The sequence below is a fragment of the Coffea eugenioides genome, chromosome 4, assembly GCF_003713205.1.
Source record: "Coffea eugenioides isolate CCC68of chromosome 4, Ceug_1.0, whole genome shotgun sequence".
In the NCBI taxonomy this organism is placed as follows: Eukaryota; Viridiplantae; Streptophyta; class Magnoliopsida; order Gentianales; family Rubiaceae; genus Coffea; species Coffea eugenioides.
The window spans coordinates 42,044,532-42,059,927 of record NC_040038.1 but is presented as its reverse complement, the minus strand read 5'-3'; the positions used below and the strand labels follow the sequence as shown (position 1 = coordinate 42,059,927).

Below are 15,396 nucleotides of genomic sequence, written 5' to 3'. Positions count from 1 at the left end.
GATTTCATTGAAGTTTCTGTACATAAGTTAAGCTTACATTTTATAGTTATTCATAAGTTGTTCGGCTTGATCAAATTCGTAATATTATTTGGCTTCAGCTTGACTGAATGCCAGCACTAAAAAATTTCTTTCAGTGTTCTTGCACGAAATAACCTAGTGCAGATTTTGCAATACAACTACAATTTTCTAAGAATTAGGTCCAACTTTAAAGCTAATAATTTCAAGCATAAGAAAGTAAAATTCAGTCCCAGAAGCAATATATCACCAACTTAAAGGATGTGCGACTGAATGCTTAACTTGATACATAAGGAAATTGGGAGCATTTCTAAATGCTAAAACTCCTTTATTACATACATCTAAACTAGCTCTCCATAGGAGTTGTTTGATCATTCCAGATGAACTCATCTAGCTAGTCAAATGCTAGTGACAAAAACCTGGAAAGAAGCTGAAAGTACAACATAATTAAGGAAGCAGCAGTTGGATTGATTAAGACTGCTGACTAAGTAAGCTTCTAATTAGGGCTGCTTGGCTGGTGTCTGAATTTGCAAGCAATTCAGACAGCCTCTCACTCAAGTCATCAACTTCTCTGTGCAAGCTTCTGATGTAGTTGCATGTCTCCTGCAAGACCCTGGCTGCTGAAACCTGCAAGAATCGGTCGGTTTCTTTAGCCGGATACCTCATTTTACAAACATGAGATCCAGAAAGAGTAAATATGACCTCACTTTTATAATCAAAAAAAAAAAGAAAGAAAGAAAGCCTTGAAATATTGGATGGACACCATAATCATGTTCCATATGGAATCATTTCTTAATTCGGGAAGAAATCTTTCGAATAACATCATAAGCTTGTCTATACTAAGCTCAAGTGTGCTTTAAAGAAATATTATTCTTCATCAATTTGTTATCTTTTGCGTTACTAGCATCCAAGCCAAACAAAAATGGAAAATTATGGAGATAGGCTCAGAAAAGAAATGGGGCAAGAACAGTTACCTTATCTGGGCATCTATTGCGAAGCTCAGGAAGAAGCTGCTGCAACTTAGATACAAGATCAATGATTTGATCATCAGTGATCCTTGAAGCTGCTGAATGCCTTGACCTCGACCTTCGGCTTGACATCTTTTATGGTAATGATGCTCGAAGAATTTGGGATGCTATATAGTATTGTAGCAATCTGGATTGAAAAAGACAGAATTATAGTGTTAAGGATAAGCTCAAAGGTGGAGTATTCCAATATACAAGTACAAGAGGGAGGGATGGAGAGGGAGTGTGCTAGTGCTTTACAAGAACACACAGCTAGAGCTAAGTAGAGTGATGGTGAATGGAAGAAAACTGTGGGCTGAACTTGTCTTTAAATAGGGCCGTTTTCCTGAGGAAGACGGTGGTTAAATGTGTAAAAAAATTCGAGTAGTGTCAAATAGTAAAATGTTCAAGCTTGATTTGGATTCTCAACGAATTCAAGTAGTTTCACTTGTTTAGTGTACTATATGAGTTTGATATAGGTTCCGAACCAATTCAAGCTTCACTTGTGTAATTTTCAAGTAGTTTTCAAGTCGAGCCACCTTAAATGCAGAGTAGCTTGATATTTTTACATGTAATCAATCAAATATATTAATTACTGTCGACCTAAATTTAGTCAATTCACACTAAAACTTTGCACACATTTGATTCAACAATAACGCACAAACCTATACCAAATGTTTGGATTGTAAATTATTTGAGTTAATTTTGTGAAAAAAGTACTGTAGAAATTTTTTGATATGATGTATGTGAGATAAAAAGGTGATTGAAAAATATGTTGATGATACAAGCAAATCAGTGTGTGTACATAAAGTGTAATAACTTACAATCCAAACACTACTATTGAAATATCCGTTAGATTAATTGGTTTGTTATCAAGAACTTTTTTCCTTTCCCTATAGGGGAGTTGGAGAAAAATATTCAAGTTTCTTGAGGGGCATGCTTAAATTTTTGTCCTTCTCTGTGTTCTCACCACTAGGGTTTGGACGGTGTCAAAATGAACGGTCACGCACACACTCTCACACACCACAAACATTCTCTCACACACACATACCACAGACAAACAAAGGAGAGCTAGTAGCTTCTTGTTGTTAAGCCAGCAAGTAAAGCTGTGCATGTCAGAACTATACACGGAATATCATGCTATTTTATTACAACAATCTCCATTTTCTACATTATAAAACAGAACCCTTTGATTACACCATTAACTAAGATTAAAATCACCATCAACCCTTCAAAAATATCAAATCCCCAGTTGTTTTCAGCCCTGAATCAGATGAAATCATGATCAAGAATCTCAAGAAAGTTGACTAGTCAAATTAATCTCCATATGATTAATTTCCACAACCTGGTTGTTTCCTCAAATAGAAATTGGAAAGGCACATAGAACTGACACGTAAAGGCCACAACTCACAAGTCATAACTCATAGGACAAAGAGTTACAATGCCTGCCTCTTTTTGAGCAACTCATGAAGATCTTTTCCCCTTTTTCACCATAAAGGAATAGTTTTTTTATTGCTGGATTTGAGGTCACTCTCCAGCGGTTATGGTGGAACAGAAAATTCTTATAGATATCAATATCGATACCTTATCTTCATCAGTCGTAGATTGTAGCCACACAGCTATAGGTCATCTTCTTTGACAGATTTTTTTAACTTTAAATGCTGATTTTGTCCACTACTGTGTTGCATTAACTCCAGTGGTTACTTGGCCATTTAAATAAAATTTTCGAGGATAGATCAGTTTTAGTAATTATTATTAGAAATTAAAGTTGTGAGAGTTTGTTTCACGGAAAAGAAATTAAGTTGGTTAATGAAGGATTCTTTAGTCAATAAATAATTACTTTTTAAAGCAAACAAAAAATATACATGAAAGTTTTCGCCTAATTCACTTAAGAGTACAGCCAAATATGTCTTTTCCGTTGTCAAGTTCAAGATTTGAATTTTATGCCAATCAGTTGGAGATACAAAGAGTTTGGGGAGCGGTGGAAAGGGTTAAAAAAAATTACTAAAAAAAGTACAACGAGATAAAATTGAAGGAGATTATAGGATTGCTACTTCTAAATTCCCATACGACAAGATCAGCAAGTGGATTTGATCATTTGCCAATCTTTCTCTTTTGTGGTTTAAAACAAGAAATTATGATTTAATGGTCAAAAAATTGATTATTAATTTTTTCCCCTTTCCCTTGGCTTGATTATTAGAATTATTAGATGACGTTGACCATGGTTTGCATGATAACTCTTTTTTCTTATTTGGTCTTTGTAAAATATGATGATGTTAATTTCAACAAATCATGTCAAATAGAAATTGAAATGCCACTCGCTGCATTTACAAAACAATGGCAATTCTATCAGTTTTATTTCTAAGATTTAAAATTTAATTTGATAGCCATCCTTATTTTCTTAAAGAAATAAGAAAGAAAGGAAAAATTTTACCAAGCATGCTGAGTATTTTATCACCCCACCCCCTTTCTTCAAACCAAAAAAAAAAAAAAAAAACCAACCAAAAACGCAAAAAGGTTGCTTATTCAAGATACATGGGCTTCATCTAGCTGTTTATCAAACTCTTGTTAATTTAAGTTCAGAATATAAGTACCAAGACAAAGGGAATCCTATGACTTGCTCATCACCTGGTAATCTAACGAATGCAACAATGTTTCCATTCTATTTTAATTCTGACTCGTACAAAGACTGATCAAGTCTAAGTTGGCAAATTAACATGGTGTGTGTGTATATATATATATATATATATATATATATATATATATATATTCTCAAGCTCTTCATGACTCCCAACTTCTCTGATACTTTTCAGATTCATACTTGCTATGTACAACTGCCATGATGATTGGAAAGACATGATTTCTCATGAACACGTGCTTGTGAGGCATCCAATGATCGAAAGGCTTGAGATGCCTTCAACATGAAATTTCATTTAAAAATTATAATAAGTAATTCTTATGCAGAATTAAAACCTAAAAGGTTTTAATGATTTTATGCTCGTAAGTGGAATAGTTTAGCGAATATAGTCAGATGATGCTATGGATTGGTTTAGCTGGTAAGACTAGTTTATCTTGCCAAAGAAAAACTCAAATTCGAGTCTCTTTGTCAGCAGTTTCTAATTAGTAAATGATTTATAAAAACTGTCGTAAAACACTATTGGCTTACCTTAAAATGATCAAACTTTCCCCTCCTTCTCAACCCTTTTTTTTTTTTACGGAAAAAAAAAGAATCAAAAGTCCATATCTCATCCTGAATCTATGGTGTTCAATTGTTACTGTTCCCTATTTCTACTTGCTCTAATGTGCAAAATAAATGCTAGTTCAAATTGTACTATGAGTGAATTTCGCATAGTTGCTCTTATTTATAGAACCATTACTATACACCTGAATTTTCGCCTCTGGTCAAAATGCAAATTATATTCATCCAAATTTAAATTTAAATTAAATTATATTTATCCAAAATGCAAAATACTTTTCTCCAAAAACGAATATGAGGAAAAAAAAAATATTGTTTCTGCATATGATAATAAAGTTTATGGTCTAAAATCTGTCTTTCTTCTTGGAACTAAAGTTCAATTGATAAATGCCTCTAATTGCACTTTCCGGCTTCTTCCACCCCTAACTTTAGTTTCCTAGCTAAATTTCAAAAAACAAATAACCAGAAAAGTAAAGCTCTTTTTTTACCCTGACCCAATGCCTATATGAATATGCCGTGCTAGTTTGAAACATCATTTACCTCAGAAACATGTTCAGGAATATTACTACAATCAACCTACTCCTATAAATTAACCGATTTCCTAAAGTTGCAGGTTGAATTTTTAATGTGTCATGAACATCTTCTCATCTGGTCTTCTTACATGGCTGTGTGTGTCGACAAAAAAGACTAATATAAATGAAAAATCGTAGCTTTTTTTTAATCCAATTTATGCAGAATATAGATGACAGGAAAAAAAAAAAAAGGAATGCTCAGCGTGCCTTTCGGAGCACATGATTTTGATCCAATAGACAGCGAGGACTGAACTCGAAGTCACGAGGAACCATTTTTTTTCTCTTCATTTTCTTCCATCAAAATCCAACGGGCTGGCTGTTTCTCTTACAATGATAATTAATTAGTCCTTTTGAGACTCCAAGAAAGATACTCAATAATCTTCTTTGCATATGCTTGGTGCTGTGGGGTGATATAATCATAAACTATTAACGTATGACATATGTCTAGTTGGTATGGTTGGTAAAATCAGTTCACCATATATAAAGAAGATTTTGGTTTAAGTTTCACTTCGATTAATCTCTTATTGAAAAGTGACTTATAAGAATCACTATAAACGGTTGAAAACATGTTTTGATGACCTATCTTGATATCGAAATTGGTAACTTTCCCCATCTCCCAAACTATTTTAGATTAAAAATACAAAGATAAAGATAAACATATGAAAGAACTTTCTTTTTTACTAATATTTTCAAAAACTTATTTTCTACAATTGAAATTAGCAATTTGTGACTCACTCCTACAAAATATGCCAGTCCAAATGTGTCACATTAATTGATAGCGTACGTGCAACTGAAACAAATAGAGCTCATAAAACTTCAAAATCCAAATTAACTTGTTTGTACATCTTTACTATACGAGTAAATTGTGGTATCCCATATCCAAATAAATGCGGTCTGAACGCAAACAAATTTAGTAAATTCAAATAAACATTCCTTTGTAAATGTATCACTATTACAATCTAGTTTGGGTATGGACACCATTATCATTTGTACATGGCCACGGTTTCAAAACTATCATTTCCTATTTAATATCTACGGTTCCGATTCTTCTAAAAGGTGAAAATTGAATCGACCTTTATAAAGACGGTTGTGGTTACGGTTGTTGAATCTCCGATTTCAGTTTTATTCTGATTATAGTTTCAGTTTCTTCCAGTTACAGTTTTGGTTCTTTTAGTTATAAAATTGATTTTAAAAAAATATGACAATAAATGTAGAAGAAAATAAGAACTCTATTGTATTATCATGTGCAAGGAAAATGATGCAAATTTTATAAAAAAAAATTCTTCATTGTTGATTACATTAGATTGGTCTTGAACTTAGATTAGTTATGGGGTCTAGGTTCACTAATAGAATGAGACAACGGGTTGTTGGTTAGGATTGGAGTTGCTGGTGTTGAGTGCTGACTACTGGTATTGAATTCTAAACTGACTAAATAGATTTAGATAGTAAGTATTTTTTTAGACGGTTTGAATCAGTCCTATACCGATGGTTTCGGTTCCGTTCCAATTCTGATTCAAATTTTTGGTGAACATAAACCTGATTCTTTTGTCACAATTATGATTTTGGTTTTGATTTTTAAAATTCGATTCGAATTCCTATCCAACAAACTACCGATCTAGTTCCGGTTCAATCCTAAATTGTGACCACCCTTGTACATGGTTAATAATTGAGCATTTCAACTACCAAACTAAGCAGGTGACACCGACCAAAATGAACTTTTTACACCTGATACCTGACTTGAATTTGGTTAATTACTTAATTTCAAGTGATTAACTTTTGAAATTCCTATTCCTAGTGATAAGTATATATTTTACGTGTTTTAAGTGTGTTTTATTATTTAGTTTTAGTGTGTTTTAGTCATATTTTTAGCTAATGAACTAGGATTTTAGTGAAAAAATGCATTTTGTGGTTTAAAGTGTGAAAATTGCATTTCTATGGATTTTTATGGTGAAAACTTCATGTTTTTGTAGGTTTAATGATTCAATCATCAAATGGAGTGAATTGAGACGATAATTGGATGATTGATGATGGTTTGAAGTGATAAAAAGAGAATATGAAGCGCAAGAGAGGAAATGCAATCAAGAACAAAAGAAGAAAAGTTTTCCTGCTTTGACACCTTGTGATATTTCGGCTATATCTTGAGTTACAGGCATTGGATTGAAGTGATTCTTAAACCATGTTGAAACTAAGAGTTGGATCTACATTTGGTATAAAGACATCGAAGTCCAGTTCAGCTTTTTTCATTGTTAAAAAGTCAAAATATGGAAGTGCAACTCTGTTGTCAAAAGCTGAAATAGAGCTCTGACCAGTTCATGGTATTCTGATCGTCTCTCCCGAGATCCAAATTGGATGATTCTTGAGGCATTGGAAAGCTAACCCAAAGGGCTACAACTTTCATGTTTTGCACAAAAGCTATTTCGACCTCCATCATTGAAAAAATGGCAGTTGAAGTGTGCAGAACTCAATACGCGACTATTCAATACGCGAGAAGAAGTCGCGTATTCTCACCTGATTTTTGCAACTTGCTCATCAACTTGCCTTACTTGCACACAACTTTTTCAACTCAATTCCAGCTAGCAATTCCGGCTGTATCTGACCAAGAAAAGGGTGGAAAGTTGGAGAGACAACTCATAGGAGTTCAAGTGTCAAAAAATGACAACTTTAACAACTTTTCTTGACCTTGAATTCCTCTATAAATAGCAGCCTTTGGAGGACATTTTCAGAACTTTGGAAGACTAGAAAAACTCACAAAAAATATAGCTTTCACTAGAATTTCCTTAGTTCATTAGTTAAGGTAGATTAGTATAGTTAGTGTAGTTTTTCCTTCTTGTATTAATTTGTAGTTAGATTTGAATGAAAATTTGAAGAGCAAAGATAGAGAGTTAGAGCTCATGTGACAAGGGTGACATCTCTCATATCACTTTCTCTTTTGTATTTGAATTCATGTTTAACTATAATACAAGTTTAGATCTTATTTTCATGTTTTGTTAAAGTTTATCCCTAGAGTATGGATGAACTTTCTATATCTTGTTTGTGATGTTTACTTGATTATTTGATGATATTATTTTGAGCAAGTTATTTATCACTTTTGCTTTTCTAATCATAATTAACCGGCCATTAATTGTAATAATCTTAAGATGTTAAGATTGCAATAAGAATTGAAATTTAACACTAGTTCAAGGAAGTGATAAACCTAGGGAGTTCACTCAGGAGAGTAGAGGAGCACCTTTGTAGCTTTAGTGACTTGTTTCATGTAATTTCATAGAAAAAATGAGCTTGTAGTTAATTTCATAACCATGAGAGTATGTATGGTTTAATTACAAGTATAGTTAATTCACTACGAGAGTAAGTTTCACATACATTAGAAAATTACGCCATAACTAGCTAAGATAACAGCATTCACTTAACCGGTAATCTTATTTGCAAGAGTAGCAAGGAATTCCATATCTCTAGGAGCTTTCTAGTTCTAATTTTCATTACTTTTATGTTTATGGTAGTCTAGATAATAAGGAGTTTGAAAACCACCAATAATTGTCACTCTTTCTTGTGGGATCGATCCTTAATATCCTATACTCGCTCACGATTCGGATACTTACGATAAATTGCGTGTGGGGTATTTAAGATCTATAAATGTAAAATTCGATTATGGATGAGCAAATTCTATATGTATATTTCGCGCACGTCACTTAGAAAATAAAATTATACATAGATACTTTCTCTGGGGGACCATTTCAACTGTTTGTGTCGTTTTACTGAGCGTAATTTAATAAGTTGGAATTTTTGTTCCTAGGTATAATTAATTATGTTCTAATCCGTTGGGGAATCTTATAATTAACAGCTATAATTAGTTTCATCATTCTTGAACAATGTGCCATGTTTTGGTCTCTATAGGGTGATAATTAGTCCCATATATAATTAACATCAAGAAAAAAAAATCTAAGATACATGAGTTAATAAAGTGTGGATAGATTTAACTAAGTAGGATACTGAGTATGAGGTTAGAAGCTTATTTCCCTACCTAGATTATTGTGCTATAGCCAAAAAAAAAAAAAAAAAAAAAAAGAAGCCAATGTATGCCTGTCTCAGGATTTATTACTTCCTATAATATTTTGTGTTCTATTTTAAACACCTAATAGTTATAGGACTGTCACAAAAAACAAAAATTGGAATATACCATCATCTTTTGTGATTGATTCCATAATAAACTGGCAAGCAAGGTTGCCTAGAAGAAATAGATTGGCCGGTGAAGGTTTTCGTAAAATTGAACTTGAAGGAAAGAGTTTAATAACCTGAGCACGTGTAGTCATAGTTTAGCATCTTTTCTTCGATCCATGCCCCGATGGAAGAGAAATAATATTATGCTATATTACGATGTATAACTACAACATTAATCAGGAATTGAATCTAACCATTTTGTCCTTTCTTCAGTGATTACATCGATTAAAGAGCAAAATATTTCCAAATTTTAGACCATGGTTTAGTTTCAATGGATTAGAAATTTTTTCCTATTCCATTGAATAGATTAAGCTTAAGCTTTCATCACAGTAAAAAAAATTCGTATGCAACAGATCGATAGAACATGGCATCCTGTACTAAGGTAGAAATTTGTTTAGTCAAATGGTTAGTTGTTGACTAGTTTGATTTACCCCCACAAAAAAAAGAAGATTGTCTGAGCAAATTATAGGATTAATCTTTTTTCCTGTAACTATGAATATCTAGTAAAGTCGTATTGGTAATACATACAAGATAACTTAACAAAAGAAATTTATTGCAGAATTAATGATAATACATGAAGGGCAACTGAAAAAAGTTAGAAAGAATGTCTATCACAAATGCCAAAAACATTTGTGAAGGCAACAAATAAAAGGAAATTAATTATTGTCCTTGTCTTTGTGTCGCTTAATTCAAGTGTCAGGATATTAGAACTAGCGCCGAAGAAGCTTTGGTCTAGTGGCTAATATTGAAACTCCAAAAATTAGAAGTTTTGAATCCTAGCTCCTCTGTTTCCTCCGCATTTCTTAAATTTCACCTGTCTTTTGCTAGAAAACAATTAACAGAAAAAAGATATTAGAACTAGTGATAGAAACATAACCATAAAAGAAAAAAGAAACAAAAATAACTATGTCTCCCGTTTCTCCAATGTATTGCTTTACCCTTCCATCTTCATGATTTGATAGATACTGAGGGCAGGAATAAGATTCAAGACCACGAAGATACACAAATATAAGCCAAAAACTTATCTTTTCTTGGTTTTCTTGTCAAAATTGAATATGATGGTAAAAATAATGCTTGAAATCTCCATATATTAATTTGAACAAATTTTGGACTTCATTGCAATATAAACTTTAGTCCATCCGTCTATCTTCTTTGCTATAAGCTTCTCCTTTTCAAGTACCTTTCCGATAGATTGGCGTAACATGACTAATCATGGCCTAGCAAATGAGTTAGGATAGTGATTACTTAATAATCCTATTTGTAATAGTCGTCAGAATTTGCAACACATGAATATATGAGTATTGCTGGCCCAATTATGCAAGAATTACGCGCAAAAAGAGCTTTTATATACATTTTTTTTGCCCATCTAACATAAAGACGTATTGAAAAACTTTCATCATTTGCTGTTGAAGAAAAGGGATAATTAAAATATAAAAAAAACTAGATACCTAATGAAACAAATTGAATGAAAAACACTCCTAGTAAAGAGATTACGAAAATATCACCGTGCTAGAAAATTAAATGAGAAATTTTTTCTCTTTTTCATGTATTAAAAATTAAATGACAATGTTAAACAGCCCAAATCTCTGTTAAAATATGTGATATAATTCATCTTTTAAAAAACCAATTATGATTTATGCCATGGCACCTCAAATATAAAAATAAAATAGCTAGATGTAAATTTTGTTTGTTTAACGTACTCTTTTTTTTTCTTGTTTTTTTCCTTGTCATAAAATTTTTTTCCCTTTTATGATTTTACATAACACTAAGGGATACTTTTAAAAACCTCCCTTGAGGTTTCTTACAATTTCACTCGGCTCCCCTCAAGTTTAAGAAATTACACTTACCTCACTTGGCATAATAAAATACCTATAATACCCTCCACTTGGTAGACAATTCTAAATTTAAGGCAATAGATTTACAAAACCCAAAAAAATTATTTTTTTGTATCTTGTCTACTTTCGCTCCTTTCTTTTATAGTTAATATACTGCTATACCCTTTTTTTTTATTATCTTCAGTTTTGTGGATATTAGCAAATTGAAATTACAAAATTAATAGAGAGACAGTAGATTATGTATTAAACTAAAAGGAAATGAAGAGACTCGCAGTGATAGAGAAATAAAAAATGAAATTGATGATTGAAATAGGAAGAAGAACTAAAGATGTGAAATTTGTCATATTTTATTTTTTGTCATGAAAAACTTTTATAAAATGTCAATAATTACATAAGGATTTCTTTCATTGGATTGGATATTTTTGTTTATGATTTTATTGTGGAAATAGAATTTATTCTCTACTTTCGAAATATTAATATTTTTAAGACCATAAGAAGGTTGTAATGCTGGTTCTAGATCAGAGTATCTTGTATTGAAAAGGTATTTGAGCGTTGAGATAATGGGAGGTGTGTGTCTATATGAGGTTTTTTTTTTTTTTTACATGGCAAGTACTGATGTTGTATATGTAATTTGGAATTTTTTGAATAGTTATTTGGATTTAGAACTTATACTTGGATGGTTGTTAAGGATTAGACTTGTTGATTTGTACAAAATGTGGAGGAAAATGATTAAGCATACTATATTTTGCTTTCTTAGTTTTGTACAAAAGATGAATTTAGGATTTTTGAGAGAAAATCTAATTTGTTGGATCTATATTGTTATATAAACAGTAAAAGTAGGGGAGGTATGTGTAATTTTTAAAACTTGAGGGGAGCACTTTGTAACTATTAAAAACCTCAGGGGAGGTTTGTGAAATTGTCCCTAGCACTAAAGATCCTAAGACTAAACTTTACTGTTATGCTCGATCCGTGGTTTCATAAAGAAAGATCAAGTTGTTAGAAGACGTCAAAGCTCTAGGACTAACAAGTATATACCATTCTTGTTTTTATTATACAATCACACTCTAGAAAACAGAAGCTGCAGTTTAACATAGTCATCTAATTTGTCATCTCCGAGTAATCTTCTTAATTAGTTGTACACATTGTCTTTAATTACTATCACGTAACGCAAGTTGCATAAATTTTCTGACACTCCTATATGGAGATTGGCCATGTCAAATCGAGTTTGCAGAGTTTTATTGATTAATTAGTAGGCAATTAGCAGACTGCCTCGTACGTGGAAACATTCATCTCATTCATCCTTAACAGTGACCACTGCTTCTAACATTATTATATCGTAGTTTCACTTACAAAACTCAGTCTCTGGCAAGTGAAAAATTATTTTTTAAACATTAAAAAAAATTTAGACTACTTTTTAAAAATTTTTATAGTATTTGAAAAACTAGTTTTTAAAAAACAGAAGAATCCAAACAGGTTAACCTAGAAATTTGATTGTTTTTCAATTTTTTTTTATTTATGAGTTACCTCAATTTGATCGGTGTCCCTGGCAAGTGAAAGTCGAGTTGAGACTCACAAAACCGAGTGGTGATGTTGAATTATGGTTCAAAGAGTTAAACAGCCAATGATGGACGGGTTAAAGTTAAACTGCCAAGAGTTTAAGTTTAGGTGTTCTAGGGTACTTGTTAGTATATTTAAAATATACTAAACTTATTATGTGTACACATAAATTTCATTCATAACACACTATTATTGAGTTATCTTTGTATTTTATATCGACAGTTTTACAAAGAAATCTCTCCTCTTGGTGGATACAATCAAGAATTCTGTAAAAAAAAAAAAAAAAAATCTCTCCTTGTAGTGGTTTTAAATATATTGGGAATGAATGAATTTAAATGTAGGGTAAAATACACTAAACCCTCTTGTGGTTTGGGTTATTGTCATAAAACCTCCTCATTGTTTAAAAACACACATTGAACCTCCTTACACTATGGACTAATCTGGAATTTGGATGAAAAACATCCAAATTAACGGAAAGTGAGTCACACTCGCCTAATACGTGAGTAAAATTGATCACGTTGATTTTTCTGCATAAAAACTGATTTTTTCTTCCAATTATACCCTCCTTCTTTTCTTTCTTTTTTTCACTTTCTTTTGCTTTCCTTCTCCCAAAATCAGAAGGTTGCTTTTTATTCTTTTTCCTTTTCTTTCGTTTCATCTCCTTCCTCCTCCCGGCTCCCGCAATCAAAACAGAGACAGCAGATGCACAAAAACACCAACCCCCTCACAACCACGATCACTACGACCACTCTTTCTCCTTCTTATATTTATCTTCTGTTGCAGCACTAGGGGATTCTTAAGAAAGTTCATGTCAAACTTTGGCTTCTTCTCCAATAGAAATCTCCTTACAGCAACACCTTTAATCTCTTAAGTAATTACCCTTAACCCATTCTTTGGTAACCAGATTCGATGCCATCACCATTGCCATCGTGGTCACCAATTGATACGTAAGGCGGGCATAAATCCAGATGGATTTGAGATATAAATCAAGGCAGCCTCACAATTTTTCTTTTAATCCATGCAAATATCTGACTTTTTGTGTGTAATTGGTGTCATATAACCATTTTACTGGTCCAAAGGATTGTTTTTATATAGTAATTTGTTGGTTTTGCTTTGTTTTTGGACTGAAATTTATAGTTTTGCCTATCACTGTTCAAGCCTATGTTTGTTACTCTTTGCTTGTTTTTGGTCAAATCTGATTCATAATCATGATCTACGCTGAAATTGGATTTGAGGGTGTAATTTTTGTTAAATTCCACCACTGGTGGTAGCTACTAGCGACGCTGCTTCTACTATCGCTGCCGCAAGATCTGTAAATGATAATAATAGGCAGGGAAGAAGAGAAACCTTGAAAATTTTCACCTTGACTCATAAAGTCTGTTTGTAAACCCACAAAGACGATGATGGATGTGGCGGCAGCAATAATGAAAGCTGCTTTATCGCCGGAGAAGATGAAGAATGTTTTGAAATTTTAGTTTGGCCCCTTAATTTTTTTCTTAGACAATTCAAGATTCATGAATTTAGATGAAATCTGAGACCCAATGGTGCTGAAGATGATGATGAAGGTAATGACCACGAGAATCATAGTGACGGCGACGATGGCGGTGATGGCAAGGTGACAATTGCTGGACTGAAGAAAGGAAGAAAAGGAGAAGAAAATGGAAGGGAAAGGAAAACAGAAAAAGGAAAAAAAAAAGAACAAAAAGAAAGGCGATGGGTTCTGAAATCTGAACATCGTCTGGTTGGAGAAGACAACAAATTTTTAGAATTTGTTGAATTAACCCCTGAATTCTACTTTTTTCTTAAATGAAGCAAGAAAGTTTTTAAAATCTTAAGTAAAACCCGAACTAACTTTTAGTATAGTTTGAAAACAAGGTTAACATAGGAATTTTATATTATTTCGTCAAATTGGATGATTTCCGTCCGTTGGCCAAATTAATCCAAACCATGAGGGGGCTCTTTTGGAGTTTTTAAACAATGAGGAGGTTTTATGACAATAACCCAAACCACAAGGGGGTTTAGTGTATTTTACCCTTAAATGTACTAAGACACTGGTTCAAAAGAAGTTTTAGGGAGGTTTACGCCTCAATTCAAGATAAATATTTGGTTTTAGTACCAAACCAAGAGAGTTCATAAGTAAACTATTTAATTCTTTGAGCTGTTAAGTCTTTTGTTGGTTCCCTTGCATTTTCTTATAGACATAGGTCAAACTATGTAAATTCTATGTAACTAATATTAGGATTCTTAGGCAACGTGATGATAACTATCAATTTCAGAAGGATGATAGCTACCAATTTCAGCTATCAATCCCAATAAGACAAAACGTGCTTGATAATCTCGAAAAAACAAATAACAAAGGAAAAATAACTGAAAGATAGATGTGTAAATAACATGTCAAAGCCTCAAAGGGGCTGTCTTGGAAGGCTCTCATGATAATACAGGTACACAAAAGAAAACCAAAAGAGATTATACAGAAGCAAGCCCTATGCATCCACCGGCCATGCAAGTTTTGGACCAGTTGCCCCCCCCCCCCCCTCCCCTTTTTCCCAAATCGTTACCCTATAACTCCACATCTTAATAAAATGGTATTTGCTTGTAATTAATCTTCAATGAACCAGAAAAATGTAAAGCCGTACTTAATTTAACAGGTGTAGAAACGTGTATTAGTTTGTCAAAATACCCATTTTGCACAATATGTTGGACAAATTTACTTGCCAGAAATCATCGTACAAGATTTAGACTAATTAGTGTTGATCGATATATACAAAAGAAGCATAGAGAGGTTAGAATATGTTCAAACTAGGAGCTGCTTTCTACCAAGATTTAGAGGGTAAAAATCTGAAAAGTGTGTACGACTTCGATTAACTAGAAAAATATGGAGCTGCTTTCTTCTTCTTCTTCTTTTTTTTTTTTTGCAAGGTATTTCATAAAATGCCTTTTTTCCTTTTTTCACAGGGTGTTTATAGCCATCCCAGTATGATACAGAAGGATCTAAACAAAAG

General features: G+C 32.7%; 1 protein-coding gene across 1 annotated transcript; it reads right to left on the bottom strand.

The window, feature by feature from the left end:
• Positions 1 to 486: 486 nt before the first annotated feature.
• On the bottom strand, positions 487 to 1,115 carry LOC113769407 (transcription factor PRE3-like). Its single transcript, XM_027313854.1, has 2 exons — positions 990 to 1,115; positions 487 to 642 (listed from the first exon to the last, which is right to left on the bottom strand). The coding sequence occupies exons 1-2, from the start codon at positions 1,113 to 1,115 to the stop codon at positions 487 to 489; spliced, it is 282 nt and encodes a 93-aa protein (XP_027169655.1).
• Between the last annotated feature and the right edge of the window lie 14,281 nt (positions 1,116 to 15,396).

Coding starts and splice junctions, on each gene's coding strand:
- LOC113769407 (XM_027313854.1), bottom strand. CDS start 1,115: ATGTCAAGCCGAAGGTCGAGGTCAAGGCATTCAGCAGCTTCAAGGATC. Junction 643..989: donor GCAATAGATGCCCAGATAAG/GTAACTGTTCTT, acceptor CGATTCTTGCAG/GTTTCAGCAGCCAGGGTCTT.